The 19,686-nt window shown below is 37.5% G+C and overlaps 1 protein-coding gene across 10 annotated transcripts in view; it reads right to left on the bottom strand.

Moving 5' to 3' along the window:
* LOC129744574 (heterogeneous nuclear ribonucleoprotein L) overlaps positions 1-19,686 on the bottom strand; it is a 528,701-nt gene that overhangs the window by 12,660 nt on the left and 496,355 nt on the right. For all 10 annotated transcript variants that reach the window (XM_055737162.1, XM_055737163.1, XM_055737161.1 and 7 more), the window contains 3 exons: positions 3,363-3,490; positions 3,134-3,284; positions 2,860-3,064 (listed from right to left, as the gene is read on the bottom strand). In XM_055737162.1, coding sequence (XP_055593137.1) covers positions 2,860-3,064; positions 3,134-3,284; positions 3,363-3,490 — 484 coding nt within the window. The remainder of the gene's footprint in view (positions 1-2,859; positions 3,065-3,133; positions 3,285-3,362; positions 3,491-19,686) is intronic.

Here is a 19,686-nt window from a genome sequence, read left to right as displayed (position 1 = left end):
GGTTTGTGTGAGAATCTTGAGTCATTGCGGTTCTCAAGTCGTTAGATGAGAGTTCAGGCGTCGAGTCGTAAAGACGAGAGGTTTTGCTGAAAGTGGTCTCGTTAATGAGTATTGCCTTGGAGCGCATTAACGCGAATAGACCTCCCACTATTGAAGTATCGTTTACTAAACAGTTCGAGGTGGGAACCAGGTCTGCGGCTCCAGGTGGAGTTTAGGAAGTAGGGGGTATACACGGAGTATATCATGAGTCTTCCCATTATACCCATGTAGCAAACTGGGCGGACGCGGTGGCTCGCGGTGCCTTGGAATACAATCCGTAAACCGGGATTTACCACTGTGGTTACCAACTAAAAAAAAAGAGCATAGACGACAACCCATGGTTCCCGCAGCATGGCCCGACGCAATGACCACTAGCCCCGTACGACACCGGGCCAGTAACAAACGAGGAACTTGTGGCCATCGCTTGAACAAGGCACCCGGCCCGCACGGAATGCCGAATTCAGTGGTGAAGATGGCGGTACAGACCATTTCAGATACTCTCAGAGTGGTGTTACAGAAGTGTCTCGACGAGAGATCTTTCCCCAACCTGTGGAAACTGCGAAGCTGGTGTAACTACCAGTCGGATTTGCAGACGATATCGTGCTCATGATCACCGGCGAAAAAATCGAGGAGGTAGAAGACCTTGCAACGGTCTTCCGTAGAAAGGGTGGGCATCTGGGTAGAAGGAGTCAAGCTTCAGATAGCCTACCATAAAACCGAAGTAATACTCGTGACCAATAGAAGAGTTGTGTCGCACGTGGAGATTACTGTTGGAGGTGGATGTGGTGTGTCCACTTCTTCGAAACAGCAGCTGATATACCTCGGAGTGATGGTCGACAGCCGCTTAAGTTCCGATGCACATTTCAAATATTGTTGTTATAGTGCGTCGATTATGCCGAACCGCCATGGTCCAAAGAGTAGCAAGAGACGTCTCCTTACGAACATGGCACTATCGAATCTACAATACGGAGGAGCGGCCTGGAGCTCTGCCTTAGAGGTGGAGCGCAACAGATCCAAATTACGGAGTACACATCGGCTGATAGCCATGCGAGTTAGCTGTGCATACAGGACGATCTCAACAAATTAAGTTTTCGTCATCGCGGGCATGATTCTCATCGGCAGATTTTTTTAGTAGCGGGTAGCACATGGCACTACTGGTTACTTTGGAACACTGCCAAATAGTGACATTAGACTCCCGCAGCCCGTATTTTCAGAACAGGAGGTTCTGAAAGTATTGAAATCTTCGAAAGGTTCGGAGCCTGATGATAGCTGTATCACTTGCCATGCCACTTTGCATGATTTTCAATCTATCGTTCTCGGACGGTGCTTTTCCTGCTCTATGGAAAATGGCATCTTAAATCTCCAACTCATAAGTCTGGAAAACGCTCATTGTGTGGAGAATTACCGACCGATATCCATTCTTTGCTGCTTTTTGAAAGTATTAGAAGTCCTGATATATGAAAGATTGTATACTGCAGCTGTATACTCACGGAGGTCCAGCACGGCTTTGTCAAGAAAAGGTCAACGTTTAGGTGCTATGCCAACGAATTACACACCGCAGCATATGAGAAATTGCAAGAGGACTCAATATTTATACATCGACTTCGCCAAGGCCTTCGATAAAGTTCCACACAGAATCGTCATAGAAAAACTTACTCGCTACGGCTTTCCTGTATGGGTAACAAAATGATTGTCGTCGTATCTTCCAAACAGCCTTTCCAGATCTACGGATTTCTCCGTAGTTCTACGGATTTTAAGCATTTCTACGGAGCTACGGATCGATGCTCGAAATCTACGGGTTTTCAGCATTTCCTACGGGTTTTCTACGGATTATCGAATAAATTCAAGGGATTCTGCGGATAAATGAAAATTCTTCCAAAAAAAGGTAATCAAGTGTTATTTGGCCGAAATCAGTACATTTTTCGATTTTCGTCAAATCTACGGGCTTGAGCGATTTTCAATCTGGCAACGCTGCTTCCAAAACGTCATGGTTTTATCAACATTCGTGGTACTCACTCTTCTGTGTACCGCAGGACAGCTACTTAGGGCCACTTATCTTCGAGCTGTTTATAAACGATTTAGCAAAATTCCTTTAATCATGGGAACTACTGTTTGCTGATGATTTGAAAATTTTCCGAATCATAAATTCGATAGTGGATTGTGCTGCGCTTCAAGATGACATCGATAGATTACTGGCATGGTGCGAAATACATGGAATAGAAACCCATGGCGAAAAGTGTAACTGCATAAGCTACAGCTAGAGCTTTCGCAGCGTCTTAGAATATGCGATTCTAGATTGCGCACCCTATCATTCCGTCCACAGCGACAGGATTGAAAGAATCCCGATACGATAAGATCCCGTACGGTTACCTCCTTTTTCTATATGAAGCCATGGCCTACTATCAATGACGGCTTTGAGTCAAAGAAGAAACTATCTGCAACGAATGATCATCTACGATATTTTGACAAACGCTGTTGACTGTCCGCAACTGCTCCATAGTTTGAACCTCTTCCTTTCAGCTCGACAACTGCGCGATCAGTTGATTTTTTGGTTGCCAAGAAGCAGAACAGTATTTGGACAAAATCACCCCTTACACCGATGTTGTCAAGCTTTTAATGACGTCTACAGTAAAACAAGAAAAGTTTAAATTTTACATTCCATTTTTGATTGGAAGGTTCGCACATTATTGTCTTGGAAATCTTGGAATTTTAATTGGACGGTATGGTGTAACCTATAAACCTGTAGACATCTGGCATATTTTATGACATTAACGAGTATGGTGAAGTAACAATTTTAATACAATCAAACCCTAAACATACCTTTGTGATCAATCGGACTGTGGTTGCACTTCATGATGGCTTGCACGGCGAGGGCCACACTGGGGAACTCAACGAGGCCGGACGAGGAGCGTTCCGATTTGAGCGGGAACATCCGAACCTGCGACGGGTGACAGTCCTTGGAGGTGAACGCTTCCAGCAGCTGCTGTTCGGACATGCCGGGCGGAGTGTTGAAGAAGTGAAGGATCTGTGCGGGAAGTTTGAGGAAAATATTATTAGTTGTTATGCTCAATATCGAAAAGGATTCAAAGTTTACCTTGCTTGGTGGCTGGATGCGATTTTTACTAGCCTGCGTCAGCGACAGGAAGCGGTTGTTCTTGGAGGCGCTGTAGTCTTTGAAGCTGATCGAATTGTCCGGCAATGTGTAGGGATTGGTGGATTCTGACAAGTAGTTTTGTTTGGAAAATCTGAGGAAAAGGAAGATGCAAAAATTATTCAAATGCACTTTTGAAAATCAAGGTTCTTTTTTTTCTCAGAAAACATACGCGATTTGAATTTTGCTGCCTTCGTTTCCGATTGGAATGTTGTTCAAGTGCTGGATACTGCGCTCAACGGCAATGGCGTCGCCCATCTGAACCATAGCTGTGCCTTCCTTGGTCTTCAAGAACTTTATCTGAAAATGAAAGGAGAAAGCGTTAGAAAATTGATTTTTTTTTTATCTGAGTACGTTAAAATTTGAGAAGTATCATGTTTATAGTCTATGTGTATTTCATTGGATTCTCACTTTTTCCAGACGTTTAAATACAATCAAATTTTGATATCTAAAAAGTTTGAGTCGGTTAGATAAGGAGACACTCACGACTATTACTGCAAATCAGCTCAAGGTATGTATCTTATTAATAAACTTCTACGATAAAAAAGGTAAAAATATCATTTTAATTTCAACTTAAAATAATAAATTAATATAGAATGTAATTCATATAATAGCTTAACAATTTATTTTACAATAAAAAAAAATCTCAGAATAACAAAGGTTTACGTCCCTGGTCTATTTATTTGTCTGAAGTCTTTGTTCTTTTATTCTTCTTACAATGTATGACTTTTTCTGACAAACTTTTAAACCCAAATTTCAAAAAAATCATTGTGCCTTTTTTGACATTAGATTTGTTCCTTGGGTGTACAAGAATAATAATGTAGATATGAAAAGTGCTATCATTTTTTGAATAAAATCCTCAAGAAATTTTCTGATAGTTTCACCATTCTACACCAAACAGCAAGTAAAAGTTTGTTCAAGATGTTCTTCCAAAACTCACGCTTCAATCACGAATTGCTTGAAATGATTCCAAAGAAAAAATAAAAACAAACTTCCAAGTAGTTTCCGGAAGCATCAGGTTCGGTTTGCGATTTCGGGAAAACAAGTCTTTCGGTCACACTTTTGCGTCATGGCAGCTGCATCGCTTAAAACGAGAAAAGTCTCGGGGCCAAAGAAGCGAGTTCCAATTTTTATCTCCGAAAGAAAGTGTTCGGTTCCATGAAAGTTTTCGGGGCGCACACTTTCTCATTGAAAAATCACACCAAAAAAAAGTCGCTTCTTCGAAGAATGAAAAATGCCAAACTGTAACCCATAACCAATAAATGTTACAGTCACGCGCGACCGAAAATTGGAAGGATCGTTTACTTACTGGAGAGAGAAAAAAAACTCCGGAAAACCAAAATTTATTGGGGGTGAAACCAAAACCATAGGGCAAACAAACCGGAAGCCTTTCCTTCGGGGTTGTGCTACTCGGTGCAGTGATATTCGCGATAGTAAACATCAGCTACACTTTTTTTTGCAGACTTTTTCTGAAGGTTTTGACATTTATATGGTTAAGGAATTTCAGTCCTTTCCATTCGAGACCTGTGGGAAAGGAAAATGCAAAATTTTCCAAGAAGAGACACGAAAAAAAGAAAAATACTAAAAGGCTTGTAGCTCGCTGCTTGGCTATGATTGAGGTGGTAGTATTTCATCCATTTTATACTCCCCCACAAGGACGGCTGCGATGAAGACTTTATTTGTGTGCATGTGAAATGTGAAAGATTTTCATAGTTCGGGAACCGGAAGCCACGATTTTTGGAGGACGTGCTTATCTGGTTGCATCATTCTTCGAAGCTGTAGCTTTCGGTTTAAGAGTAAAATCTCATCTCGAGGGATGAAAAATGTTTGATCGAATTAATTTAATACGGAACAGAGGACGTATTAATACCTACATCAATTAAATGAAAAATGCAATTAACCATTTTAAATTGAGTCTCCTTTTGATGTGGATAACCGTGATTGATTTTCACACACGAGATTCCTCTTGTGTCAGGGCTTTTATTACAGTCGAAACACTTCGCTCGAAAAGCCTTTACATGCAAAATCAATCATAAATGAGATTTCGTTCGATTTAATGTTCTATTTGGTAAAATTTCCTTTCTGTACTTATGTTTTGTCACTGTTTGGTCCAGTATCTATCTATCAGGTTTAATGTCCGTTAAGGTTAATGATCTTTGTAGTCCGCTTGACGTGGAATCTAGTATGTGAAGATGTATAGGGTAAAAACCTTTACCCTATAAATCTAATACCCTAATTGCCACAAAAATAGTCCTCCAACCTGAGAGAGGGGAAGAAGATTTAAATTTTATATTTTTTTTATCAAAGTGAACTATTTTATACATAACAAGATTCTTTTTCAAATGGAAAGACCTCATCATATATATGGAAAACTCCCATACGAAATAAACATGATATTCGAAACAATTCAAACAGTTTTCAGTGGGATTATGAAACTTTGCATAAAGCCAAATTCGGCGTAACAAGATCTTTTAATATGCGTCCCATATACACAAAAGAATGATCGTAAAAGTTGAAAAGCATTTACCTACCAAAGTGGAGGCAATATGCATTAGACTGAGTCGATTTGGGGTTATTTTTGAGTTTCTCAAACCCTGGGGTCTAAAACGCTTTTTCTTGGTTCAAAACCCATCCATGATTTTTTGCAGAATTTTTAAGTAACATTTACATGAGTAAATTTGAACTTTTAAGTTTGTATGGGAAAATTGAATATTTGGTACTAAAAATTATCATCATTTTTGTTTCATCTGTGGATCCAACTGTTATGACCGGGAGGGAATTTCGGAAACTCACGAATGAAGTCGGTATTTCTAACTTATCGAGAACTTATAATTCGCACGTGTTTTCTGTTCCGTAACTATTATCGTAGTGACAATCAAGTATAATGGAGGGAAAGCTAGAGCCCAATGTCGTCAATGTGTAGTGTATACATCAGGTGGTGTGAATGTTGTATTTTGTATGTGTGGATATATGACAAAAACATACCTATATTAAACAATTAATAACTTTTTTTCCTAATAAGATGCGAAGTTACGGTCTTGGATAAAGTTGTTCAGCGGAAAATTTCCTTCAGGAATTTTAAAATTTGGACAAAAACCATCAGCTGGTTTGGTTCCACAGACGAAACAAAAATGATGTTGATTTTTCAGTACAAAATATTCAATTTTCCCATACAAACCTTAAAGTTCAAATTTACTCATGTAAACGTTAATTAAAAATTTTGCAAAAAATCATGGATGAGTTTTGGATCAAGACGAAGCTTTTGGGACCCCAGGGTTTGAGAAATTCAAAAATGACCCCAAATCGACTCAGTCTAATATGCATACATAAATTTCATTTCTCTCTAAAACGACGAAAACAACACCAATAGGAGATATCCGACACCTTATTCGTACCTATCGCAAGAATGCAAGAGAGCGACAGATGTTGCTCTCATATCTTCAAATCGTTGCCAGCGACAATATTTTACAGTTCTCTCATTGGTTAATATATTACACAATTCTCATCTGATTTTCAGCCATCTGGATGCACTGCTGGCTGCAGAGAGAATATGACAATGATTTTCTCATTTAAAGCCCGTGCGGGAGCAAAATCATTTCAAAATCAACAAACATGGCGGACTTTCTATCATATCCGATTTAAATCGACTTCAGACGACATTTTATACGATCTTTTCACTATGCAGTTGGAATTGCGATTCGCAACACTATTGTAAACAACTAGAGTTATCATTTCTGATACGATTCCATGTTTTCTGTGGAAAAGGTCCCCTTAACCCTCCAAAGCCGTATGACCCGAAGCGCTGATTCTATGAGAATAATAACCAAATTAACGAGAAAAAATCAAAATTTGGGTTTAAAAATCAGTTATTTGAGAAATGATATACAGTGAAGTAAAGACAAAATTGGATGTCTTGGTTTTAAGTAAGATTTTTTTTACCGGAAAATCCAAGATCGAGGTCAAAATGTTCATCGGACCCCCACGTATTTATTCATCGTCGAATAGATGTATTCTGGACAATTCCAACAATCAAAGAAGCACTCAAATACTGCAAAAGGCTGTCAGAAATTGAAGGCAGTTTAAAAATAAAAAATTGTTTTTGGAACCTTTTTCATTCGGAACCAACTACAGACAAAAAAAAATCACTACATTTTAAAATATTTAGAAACAAAAATAAATTACCTATAGGTACAATGAATCTAATATCATATCATAACATTTGCGGAAACGGGAATAAGAATAAACTACAAGACAAACTTCCTCGAAACGGATATTTTGTGAACAGCTTTGGAAGGTTAAACTTGTGACAAATAAGGTTCTTCTGATATAGTATTAAGGTCAAGAACAACAAAAATTGTTGATAAATATTAAGATGATTTCATTTTATTTGGAACAGTGGCAGGTTTTGAGGTTTTTTTCTCAACCTTTTTTTTACTAGTTTCTAAAAATAAACCATTGTTGTTGTCATCAACGACATTCAACTTTGTAAAACTTTTTCAATTTTTGTTATTTTATTATTTTTCATCACTTAAGTCATTTTTCAGTTTTAAAGATTTTTCTATCTTTTGTTTGTATTTGTTCTTCAATTCGTCGTTATTTTTGTCCCCTTTAGGTACTGTTGAAATTTTCATTATTCTTGTTAAAATTTATCAACATTTAAGAAAGTAAAACCCCATTTATGTTGTAACATGATATTTTCATCACATTTGGTACTAGTTTCAACATAATGGATAATTTTGTCGTATTCAATGACCCATCCCGCTTTTAAAAGCTCCTATATAAAATTATTATTATTAAAGCCCAAACCTTTTTTTAATAATTCCTATCAAACTCAGCAAAAAAGAAAGTTTTAACGAAACAAAATGGTTTGTTCTTTGAAATATTACTTCCATTTTTAAAAGCAGCGAGCGCTCTCATACAAAAATATGACAAAATATAACACTACTCAAAAATTTTGTAGTTATTTTTCTAAAAATTTAGTGCAAAAGCAAGTTTTGGCAAAACTTTTATTAAATTATGCTTTCAAAATACACGTTTTTCTGTCCAAATTAGCGGTTCGCGGATTTTTCTCTATAACAAAGAACGGGTCTCCCCTTATATTTCTGTTCAAAGCTCGAGAACCATTCAAGCAAACAAATCCAAATTTGGCGTGGTGGGGTATTTGAAATATGTTTCAATAAATATTTGATACCCCTCCCTATTTTTAGTGGGAAAATAGCAAGGGGTGTTTATAGGTTCTCATAAAATTTTTATTGTAACTAGAAAACTTACCAAGCAAATGCAACCACATATAAGACATTTCGGAGAGTATTTGAATACGAAAAATGTTTCTATGGTTATGTGAAATTTCCCTCTCCTTACAGCGGGGGCTCCCTTACATTTTTTGCATAACTAGAGAATTGATCAAGGATATATGAACCTAATTTGATATGGGATGGTATTTGAATAAGAGAAAAAAATCTATTATTATTTGAGACACCACTCTCGTTCCAGTATCTAAATAGGAAAGGAGATGAGGGCTTGGCAGAAATTTAAAACTAATCAAGCAAATTAAATCAAATTTGGCATGAGAGAGAATTTGGTTACAAGATGTTTCTATGACTATTATAGACCCTTTCACCACTGACTATTCACATTGAAAATTGCGGGTTCAAATCCCGCCGGTGGGCCGTTGTATGTTTTTCGAGAAATGTATGATATTTACGACTCATGTTCTTTCTTTCTTTCTTCGATAGCTTATGTTTCTCTAATGCTTCCCATCACCTTTACAAAAGGTCCATTACAAATTTTGGGATGATAATCAGAGACCTCCACCTTAAGCTTGCCAGATTATTCGGTTTTATCAGGACTTGCTCGAACTTTTGATAAAACTTGCTCAAAAAACGAATTTTTTGAGCAAGTTTTATAAAAATCATCATGAACGGTTCTTTGGAAGCCTAAATCATTATTGAAAAACTGTTGATGTGCTTTGCTGAAAAAAAAACACATAAGAAGTTTTTCGCTTGAATTTTATTAATTTCATCCGTGGTTTTGATCCTATTTGCCCGGATATTGCCTGGATTTTGGGATGAAAATTTTGAAATCAAATGCCCGGATTTTGCCTGGTTTTCAGATAAAATAGCCCAGATTTGTCTGATTTGAATACGTCCGGGAAATATTCTGGCAACCTTATTCTACTTCCTTCCAGGAGGGGACCTTATTTAATAAAGGGATAGTTTGCATACGAATAATTTGAGCCCCTCCCGTTTTTCAGGGCGGAGTCGGGAAGGAAGAACCAGATTTTTAATTCGAATTCGTTCGAAAACTTTCAAAATAATGGAGCCAAATGTGGCATGTAAAGTTATTTATATACTAAAAATATTTCAATGGTAATTCGTGAGCCCTTCCCGCATTGGAAGGGGAAGGGTTGGGAATCCTTACCAGTAAAACATTAATTTTTCCATAATTAAAAAATCCATTAAACTTATAGAAACAGAATAAAAATATTAGAACTTCAAAACAAATTTAGAGGTCAAGTTTTAAAAAGCTAGAATACATTATTTTTGTATCGCAGTTCAATATTCCACCTGCAGCTCATTTAAAAGCTGCTTCTGGTTGCTTCTGAATTATGTCGAAATTTGAATAAATATGATGCCCTCAAAAAATAAATTAAAATAATTTTAACTTATTTCATATATTTTTGGAAGGTGTAGCAAAGCACTGACTGAAGATGAACCTATAAGATGTCTTGCTTTTAGAAATACTTTGCAGTTTTACAAAAATAAATTATGGTTAGTCGAAGTTGAGTTCCTTGTAAATTTTGAATGTTTTTTTTTCAATTTTTCATTATAATTCTATTCACCAAATAATGCGCTGTTATTTACCCGATACCAGACAAAACATTTCACGTTTTCTAGTGTCTCTATAAGAAAACCTAGAAGGACGGAAATTCCAATTCATTTCATCACCGGTCACGGTTTTCTGGCAACCGAGCGAGAGACCCGCGACACTTGTCTGTCAGCCGAATGTAAAATTTTCACACCATCAGAGCTTATCAACTTTTCGCATGCCTCATTTCGCCCCATGATTTATCTTACGACTGTGCTGCTTCTAAAAGTATTTGTTTCCCTCGCCGCCAACAGTCATCCTACTATCTTCTTCGCTTTTGCAAAGAAAATTCAACAGGCATGCATTAGGAAGAGCCACAGCATCAGAAGCACAATTTTCCTAGCGCTAGCTTAGCGCAGCAAGTAAATGTGTTGTCATTTTCTCGGAAAGTATATTGTTCCATTGCTGCCCGGTTGCTATCAGAAAAACGGGTACCGACACCGAGAGATGTTCTGTTCTGAGTGTATCCTTTGAAGTGTATCTACAAGAATGGTATGGCGACCGTCACACAAGAAAAGGAGGGAAGCCGGTAAAAAATTGTCTTCTTCGGACGTGATGTTTGCGCTCGCCATTCCCTTCGGGCGCATACTTTCACGGTAACGAAAATTAATTTTTCTATAAATAAATGTCTTTTGCCTAGGAAAAAAATTGCCCATCGTTGATAAATTATTTCGGTACGCTTTAATTGTCGAGCGAATCCAATTACTCACCGTAATTGTTGCCAAAGTGAGTTGTCAGTTCACTGTGCTGGTGACGGACGCTTTCGTTCGAAATATGTAAGAGCAAAGCCTGGGTCCTTTTAAAATCTAGAAGCAAAATTCAGCTCGGTAACAGATGATCCACCAATTGCTTCTCGACTGAAGTTAATAGACATATCGAATTGCTATAATTAGTGAGTCATGGAAAATCCGTACAGACTTCTCGAACCAAATTAACCATGACGAAAATCGTAAACAATATTGATATCCTAACCTACAACCACTCATTTAGAACAGAATGCTGAATTTTTTATGTCCCACGGTGGAGAGTGAACTCGGGAAAATTAATCTGTACCCGGCAAATGAAATGATACTGGCAAAGAAGCAGTTGCATTGGCAAAGAGTGAATGTAATGATGATGGAGGTGTCGTCTGAACTTAAAAACTGTGTGGTCAGTAGACTCTAAGAGTTGGTACCTTCTGTTACAACCACACAGCTCGAGAAACGCACACGTCCGTCCGAGTAATGTCGGGTTAATTAATTTGATTGATTACCCCGTGGCCGAGCGCATGTTATGTTATTATGTTGGTGGTAATAGGATCCACAATTTGTCACTTGCCCGGCCGGTGTTCTTTGAATGCAAGTGTGATGTGCTGCAATTGCACTTCTGATATCGAAGTCTGCACCACCGAATTAATGTTTGCACATGAATCATACAGTTGAGTTTGAATATTCGAATCAGATTAACATTTCAAAACAAAATTCTGAAGAGGGGATAGAATTATACCAATGTCAAATTTACAGATGAAATTTTCTTTTTTGGGCTTCTAAATGCCTGAAAATTCTTATAATTTACATATATATTCTTCTTAAAAAAAAAAAAAAAGAAAGTTAAATCAGCTTAACACATTTAAGATCGCGAAGAAATCTAAGCCGAGTAACGTCGAAATTACTCGGCATTTATTCTTACAACTAGGTGGCCTAGATTTTACAGTGTATAGTATCTTTTAATTTTCGAAAGTGTTGTGTTCGATTTTGTAGAATAGTTTGTTTATTAAATTTTTAACATTTATGTAATGTTTCTGAGAGTAGTGCCTACGCCGGATCAAGAGGGGGGAGGCAATGTGGGGCAATTGCGCCAAACCCCCCCTCCCCCGCTAAGGCCCCCAAGGAGAAAAAAAAGTTTTACTTAAAACTAGCAAACTATATTAAAAGTTCAAAATTTATGAAACTTAAAACTAGGACGAGGGGGCTTCCCAAAATGTAAATTTATTCAGGATTTGTAACTCAGCGTATGTAACATTTTATTGGAAAAAAAATCTCCACGGCTCGATGGTATAACATATATTTTCAATAAAATTTTCCTCAGGTGCCTCCATAACTTGCTAAAGAAACGTACACAAATTTTCATAAGTACTAAAATATTAATTGGAGATACCAAGAGTAAGGTTGCCAGAATTTCTTCAGCATGTATTCTGGCCGAGCATATTCTGTTTATTTTTATCTAAAAACCTACCATTTGATTTCAAAATTGTCGACCAAATATCCGGACGATACCCGGGCAAATTTAGTCAAAATTCAAGAATTGCTCAACAAAACTCAAGAAAAAAAACTTTTTTTTTCATTAAAAATATTATCAGCAGATTTCAAATTGTTTTCTATGTTCCAAAAACCCTCATGGTTATTTTTATAAAACTTTCTAAAAAAAATTATTTTGGACGCATAATTTAAAAAAAATCCACAAAAAAATTTGTTTATTTTTTAATTAATGCGGGCAAAATCCAAGCATTTTTAAATGAAATCCTTCAAAGTTTTCGTTTTTTCTCGTTTTCATACTTTTTTCAGAAAGTTGCAACTTTCGTTTGATCGGAAAAGTATAAAGGAAAAAAAATTGAAATCTTAAAATTTCACCAAATATAGTTTGAAACATGTAAAATTGTTACGCATTATAAACTAAAAATTGATTATTTTTGCACTGTTACCCTTTTGGTTCTGAAGGCCTCATATGGGTTAAGCCAACGGTAAAATGGCAAAGTAAAGTTTCATCACGCCAAGCTTTCGACAAAGCAAATCACAAATCATAATTTTTACGAGGCACTAATAAAGAATTCTTTGATTTTATAAAGAACTAGCTGATCCCATACAAACTCCGTTTCGCTTTCTGTCGTCTGGTACTAAATTTGAAATCAGGAATCAATTACCCGTGCCAAAAAAAACAACCCGTGTATGAATTTCGACTCAATCGTTGCATAACAACGCAATTATTGCCAAAAAGCTAAACCCCTTTCGGTGGCCTCTTAAACATCTTTGATATCTGAAATCGATTGCCCTTCCCTCAAAACTCCCGTGTGCAAATTTTCAAAGCAATCCATTGTATATTAACGTCAATATTGCTAAAAACAGTGAAAAATTAATTTATATGGACGACCCCTTTCGTCGACTCCTGGAAAAACATTTGACATCTGAAATCGATTACCCGTCCCTTAAAACTACCGTGTGCAAATTTTCATCCCAATCCGACGTATAATAACGAGGATATAGCAAAAATATTGAAAGGAGAATATGGACGACCCCCTTTGCCGGCCCCTTAAACTGAATTTAATACCTGAAATCCATTGCTCGTCTCTCAAAACTCTCGTGTACCGATTTTCGTCTGAATCCGATGTATAATAACGATAATATCGCATCAACAGTGAATAGCTAATATGGACGACCCCTTTGGCCGACCCCTGGTTTTAGTTTGGATAAGTGAAATCAGTTGTTTGCCTCTAATAATTCCTAAATGCAAACTTTCATCCTTATCCTATGTATAAAAGCGTCAATTTCACTAAGATACTGAAAATTTAATATGGACGACCCCTTTGGCCGACCCCTTACACAACATTTTACACCTGAAATCGATTGCTTGTCTTTCAAAACGCTCATGTGCAAATTTTCAACACGATCCGACGAAAAATAATGTCAATATCGCGAAAAGAATATTTGTCTTCTATGGACGACCCCCTTCAGAAGGGGTCATCCGAAAATCTAAAAACATTTTTCATCATTCCTGGTCCTAATGAGCATCCATGCCAAATTTCAGACCTCTAGCTGTTAAGACGGCTGAGTCTATAGAGGACAAACAAACAAACAAACAAACAAACAAACAAACAAACAAACAAACATACGGAAATTTCTTTTTATATATATAGATATATTTTTTAGCGAAAATCAGAAATCAGATATCAGAAATCAGAAATCAGAAATCAGAAATCAGAAATCAGAAATCAGAAATCAGAAATCAGAAATCAGAAATCAGAAATCAGAAATCAGAAATCAGAAATCAGAAATCAGAAATCAGAAATCAGAAATCAGAAATCAGAAATCAGAAATCAGAAATCAGAAATCAGAAATCAGAAATCAGAAATCAGAAATCAGAAATCAGAAATCAGAAATCAGAAATCAGAAATCAGAAATCAGAAATCAGAAATCAGAAATCAGAAATCAGAAATCAGAAATCAGAAATCAGAAATCAGAAATCGGAAATCGGAAATCGGAAATCGGAAATCGGAAATCGGAAATCGGAAATCGGAAATCGGAAATCGGAAATCGGAAATCGGAAATCGGAAATCGGAAATCGGAAATCGGAAATCGGAAATCGGAAATCGGAAATCGGAAATCGGAAATCGGAAATCGGAAATCGGAAATCGGAAATCGGAAATCGGAAATCGGAAATCGGAAATCGGAAATCGGAAATCGGAAATCGGAAATCGGAAATCGGAAATCGGAAATCGGAAATCGGAAATCGGAAATCGGAAATCGGAAATCGGAAATCGGAAATCGGAAATCGGAAATCGGAAATCGGAAATCGGAAATCGGAAATCGGAAATCGGAAATCGGAAATCGGAAATCGGAAATCGGAAATCGGAAATCGGAAATCGGAAATCGGAAATCGGAAATCGGAAATCGGAAATCGGAAATCGGAAATCGGAAATCGGAAATCGGAAATCGGAAATCGGAAATCGGAAATCGGAAATCGGAAATCGGAAATCGGAAATCGGAAATCGGAAATCGGAAATCGGAAATCGGAAATCGGAAATCGGAAATCGGAAATCGGAAATCGGAAATCGGAAATCGGAAATCGGAAATCTAAAATCTGTTTCAGATATCTGAGGTCTGAGTAAGAAATCTGAAATCTGCAATCTGAAATCTGAATTCTGAAACCTGACTCTGAAAATCCGAATCGGAATCAGACATCAGAAATCTTAAACACGAAAACTGATATCTAATATATTCAATCTGCATTCTGGAATCTGAAATCTGAAATTTGAAATCTGATATCTGAGTCAGATATCTGAGGTCTGAGAAAGAAATCTGAAAACAGAAAACTGAAATTTGAAATCTGGAATCTGGAATCTGAATTCTGAGTATGAAATCTAATTGAAATCTAAAATTCAAACTTGATATATTCAAACAAAATATTTAAAAACGGACAAGGCATTTCTATGATGAGGAGTCAACGTCAGCTGCGTTCAAAGTTCAAAATCAATCGTAATCCCTGAAGAAAATTTTCGAATCCCCTTGTCTCGGAAAGAAAAACTATCGAACAGCACTCTGAAAAATTGGGATCCAAATAAATGTTGCCTTCCACACAAAGCAAACAGTCAGTTTCGACACTTCCAGAATTGTACCGAACAAAGTTAGCACTCCTGCCTGACATCGAAAGCTCGTTGCATCCGATTAGATGCGCTTTGGTTGCCCTCCGGAAAATGGATCGAACTTCCGGCTGCTTTTGCAGTCCCTAGTTGGGGGAAAAGTTGCTTCCGCTTATTTCCATAGACCAAGACCAGAAGGAGACTATTGGAAAAGGATTTTTTTACGCTGTCTTAGTGAATCTATTTGACGAAACTTAAAACTTCTTCGGCAAAGTGTAAGTAGCTCAGATTTAATTCGATGAACAAACCCCGGATTGCACTCAACTAGTTTTGTTTAAAAGTGATCGGGGTGTTTGAATTTTACGTTTCTGTGGGAGTTCTGAGTAGTTTTATTGGTTTAAAATTGTTGAACTGAGCAGATTGGCTTAAAATATATTTACTTGTTCGAGTGAACTTCATTATCACAATCATTATAGAGAAACATAAGCTTCCAATAAACCAGAAGCCACGAGTGGCTCCAGAGATAAAACCTCATGTATAGAATAATACGCAGGCATCAGCAGCAAGGTTGCCGAAATCACAGAAAAATCTGTAATTTCACAGAATTTTGAGAAAATTTTCATCACAGAATCTGTGTCGCAGAACACAGAATTTTGAAATTTTCACAGATTTCACAGAATTTTGAAATTTTGAATGGATTTCCGAAATTATAAATTTTTCGGACAGCATCAAATTTAGATTTCTTACTTTGAATTAGAAAAGTATCATAAGGTTGGTAATGGTAATTGATTTTGTCCAACTAAATTGTAAAAAAGATACAATTTGTCATGAATTTTCTATGAAATTCAAGGAAATAGCATCACAGAAATCCATCACAGAATTTTTGGGTAAAATCACAGAAAGTCAGAATTATTTTTCTCAAAAACACAGAATTTTTTTCGGCAACCTTGATCAGCAGATGCTCTGATTCAAAATGAATCTCGATGCTTTCACGCTGAATAAATTCATTTAAAATCGAGAAGTAATTTATGAGTGGATTAACTTTTAGAATTGGATTAGAGCTGAAATTCTGGTTAATGATATAAGCAAATGATTTCAAAACTAACAGCAAGCACCTGAAACAACTAAGAATATAACAAAATATTCCTCAGGGTATTAAAAGATTCTACCATTGACACGATACATTTATCGACACAAGAGGAACCTGCACAGCAGTAAACTAGTACATTTTACCAGCCATAGTGGATTTAGCCAAACATCTCAAAGAGGTGCTATGAGACTCTCGTTTGTTGGTCAACAAAGAAGCAGAAAAGGAGTAGCTGGAAGCTGGAACCAATGTTTGTCGTCTCGTGCCGAAGAAGATTTTCTTTCGTTCATTTCCCACTTCCACAAATGCTGAAAGCGTAAGACCGAACTGTAACCATCCGAGACAGCCTTTCATCGCCGGGAGGAGGAAAGTGCAAGGATTCTTTACCAGAAAAGTGAGTATTGAAGAGCACCCGATTGTGGATATACGAAACCAGTTGACCGGTGGAGCGAATCCGATGATGTTTGCACACTTTTGCCACTGGTATCTATCTCTGTTATTGATGTGGAACATTGTAGGTTCCGATTATTTTCACATCCTCGTCCGGTCCGGACAATGTGAGAAGGATTCAGTATTGAACTGAATTTTTTTTGCGTGTAGTTTTATTTATTAAATAATCAAAGCTAATTCTACAAACATATCTAATACTTCTTGATTAAACTCGTACCAACTTTATTTTAAACGACCAAAAAATATATTTAAAAAAGGCATATACTTTATCAGCCGATTTAGCTTAAAAGATTTTTTTGCTTCACTACGTTTTCCGCCAATTCGTTTTGTTCAGATGAGTTAAGTTTTATAATGTTCATCTAACTTCTAAATCGCTCATGAAGTATTCCTGAAAAATGTATTATACACAGAAAAAAATTTTGACTATTACGTGTCACTGAAAACTGCAACCAGCGATACCACACATACCGATTTTTCGGTATTTAACCCGATTTTTGGACAAAATTTTGACCAAGAATCGGTATATACCGATTACCGATTTTTGGCAAAACATACCGATTTTATACCGATTTTTAAGAATTTGTATCCAAACATTAAAATTTTCTTCTAAATATTTTCCTTTATAATGGGTTCACTCTCATTCATCGAGGATTTGTTGAGTTCTGCTAAAATAAAAAGCGTCAACATGTCATACGAACTTAAGGTTTGGCGAAACACCTCTTAATTTTTTTTTGTTTTTATTTAAGAGGTTTTCAGCCATAGGCTATGATGGTTCACCTCTGTCCTTTAAAGCTGGCTCTTTTGGACAGGTCAAGGAGCATTTCAAGAATCCAAAGATTCTAACATACGTGTGTAAGACAGCAGTAGGACTAAATCTTAGTTCTTTTAGTAATAGGACACTTTCGTTTGCTGATAGCTCATTTACTAGTTGTTGGATTACTAGAGAGCGATGTCAGGCTAAACCAATAACCCTTCGTACGACCCTGGATCATGAATGAAGAAGGACGGTTCAAAGATGTCGAGATGCAACTGTCAGCATCTCTAATGAACAGCTGATTAGAAGGAGTAAAATGATCGTGGACTATGTTTGTCCTTTACCAAAAAAGAAGCCAAAATTTTGTATTGTATCCAGTCTTAGTCTTAAGAAAAACCGCCATTAGAACAGATGTTGATTTAGAATAGTAGTTTGTTAAATGTTGTCGTAGTAAAAATAAATGTTTAAGTAAACCGTTGATTTTCCGTAAAAACCGCGTTGAATAAATTGTGCCAAAAACTTACCTGTGACTTGTGAATAAATAGTGTAAAAATCCAAGTCAGTGTTTTGATAACCAAGTCACAATCGCCGAAAGAGCTGACCCAATAGCTCCACCTAACCAAGGAATCCCCCACCGAAAAATACAGTCCACGAAGGTATCCCGCACCCCAACATTTTGGTCCATCGGCCGGATCAACAAGCCCAACCAAACACACCACGGAGGCACAATTTACATTCGCCATTGCTTTGGTTATTCCCCGAGAAGGAGACTCGGAAACCCGACACCAGGTGCGCGTTTAAACTCGCAAATTAGCAGCGATCACCTACGATCACCAGCTCACGAAACCCGTTGGTAGGTCTACACTTCGCTTGCCGCCGTCAAAGAAGTTTAGCTATCGCCGTTTGCAACAAACAAAACGTTGCGTTTAGCACAACTTCCACACACTTCGGAACCACAACGTTGCACCAAACTCACCTGTAATATCCACATCACCCAATTCGTCGGTCGAGGTAGCAGGTATCCAGCAATCGAGCCGCTGAAAACGGTTCTCCAGGTAAATTACCCGAGAACAGTTTATGTTCAGCCAATTGCTAGGATTTTTTTTGCATACTACATCGTTTGTTTACCATTCCGCATCCACACCCATGAGAATTGGAGATTCTCACCAACCCCATCAACCCACAAGATCAACATCGACGTCACTACGACAACTCTACCGGAATATCACCAATACTCCAACAAGGCACTTGGAACTAACATCACCAGCAGCAGTGATATCATATATCGATCTCACTGCTCATCATCCCGCGGCCAATCATCACCATCTCTGATGATCATCATCAGCGCTGATCAGCATCATCAACACCAACGACGATAGATTGACCAATTTCTTCACACTCCAGGAATGAAAATCATCTGGTTTTTGGTTTTCATTGGTTAATCAATTAAAATCACAGCACACAGAACATCACATCAACTGACTGGTTTAATCCACCCTGCCCCGAGCCAAGAAGGTACGGCTCAATCAATCACTTGCCGTGCGCCATTGTATTTCACGGTCGAGGTCAGCCCAACACACAACGCACTATCATACCTCTAGCAGCTGGAGATCCCCTTCGGCAGCAGCACTTCTGTGCTAAGTTTTAGCACCCGTTTGTCATCGACTGGCCAGATTCATCCCGCACAACTTTAAATTCCCGGACACAGCACAACCGTTAGGTGAGTCGCAAACTTTTTAACCCGACGCAAAGAACGAACCAGCCGGTGCTGGTTCCAACACGAGACTAAACAACAATCATAAATCTCACGAACACCACCTTGTACCTACCGTTATATGTTTGAATGAGTTTTCGGCTTTGGTATTGATTGATGCAAGGGGCACACGAATGCACTAAAGCGATTGAGTGCAACACAGCATAAATACACTGGTCAGCAAAATTTTAGATTCAAATAATTTTTAAAATTGAATCCATGCAACGAGTTTTTCGGTCAGGTACTACAACGC

This window comes from Uranotaenia lowii, chromosome 2 (genome assembly GCF_029784155.1).
Source record: "Uranotaenia lowii strain MFRU-FL chromosome 2, ASM2978415v1, whole genome shotgun sequence".
In the NCBI taxonomy this organism is placed as follows: domain Eukaryota; kingdom Metazoa; phylum Arthropoda; class Insecta; order Diptera; family Culicidae; genus Uranotaenia; species Uranotaenia lowii.
This window is presented reverse-complemented; position numbering and strand designations above follow the sequence as displayed.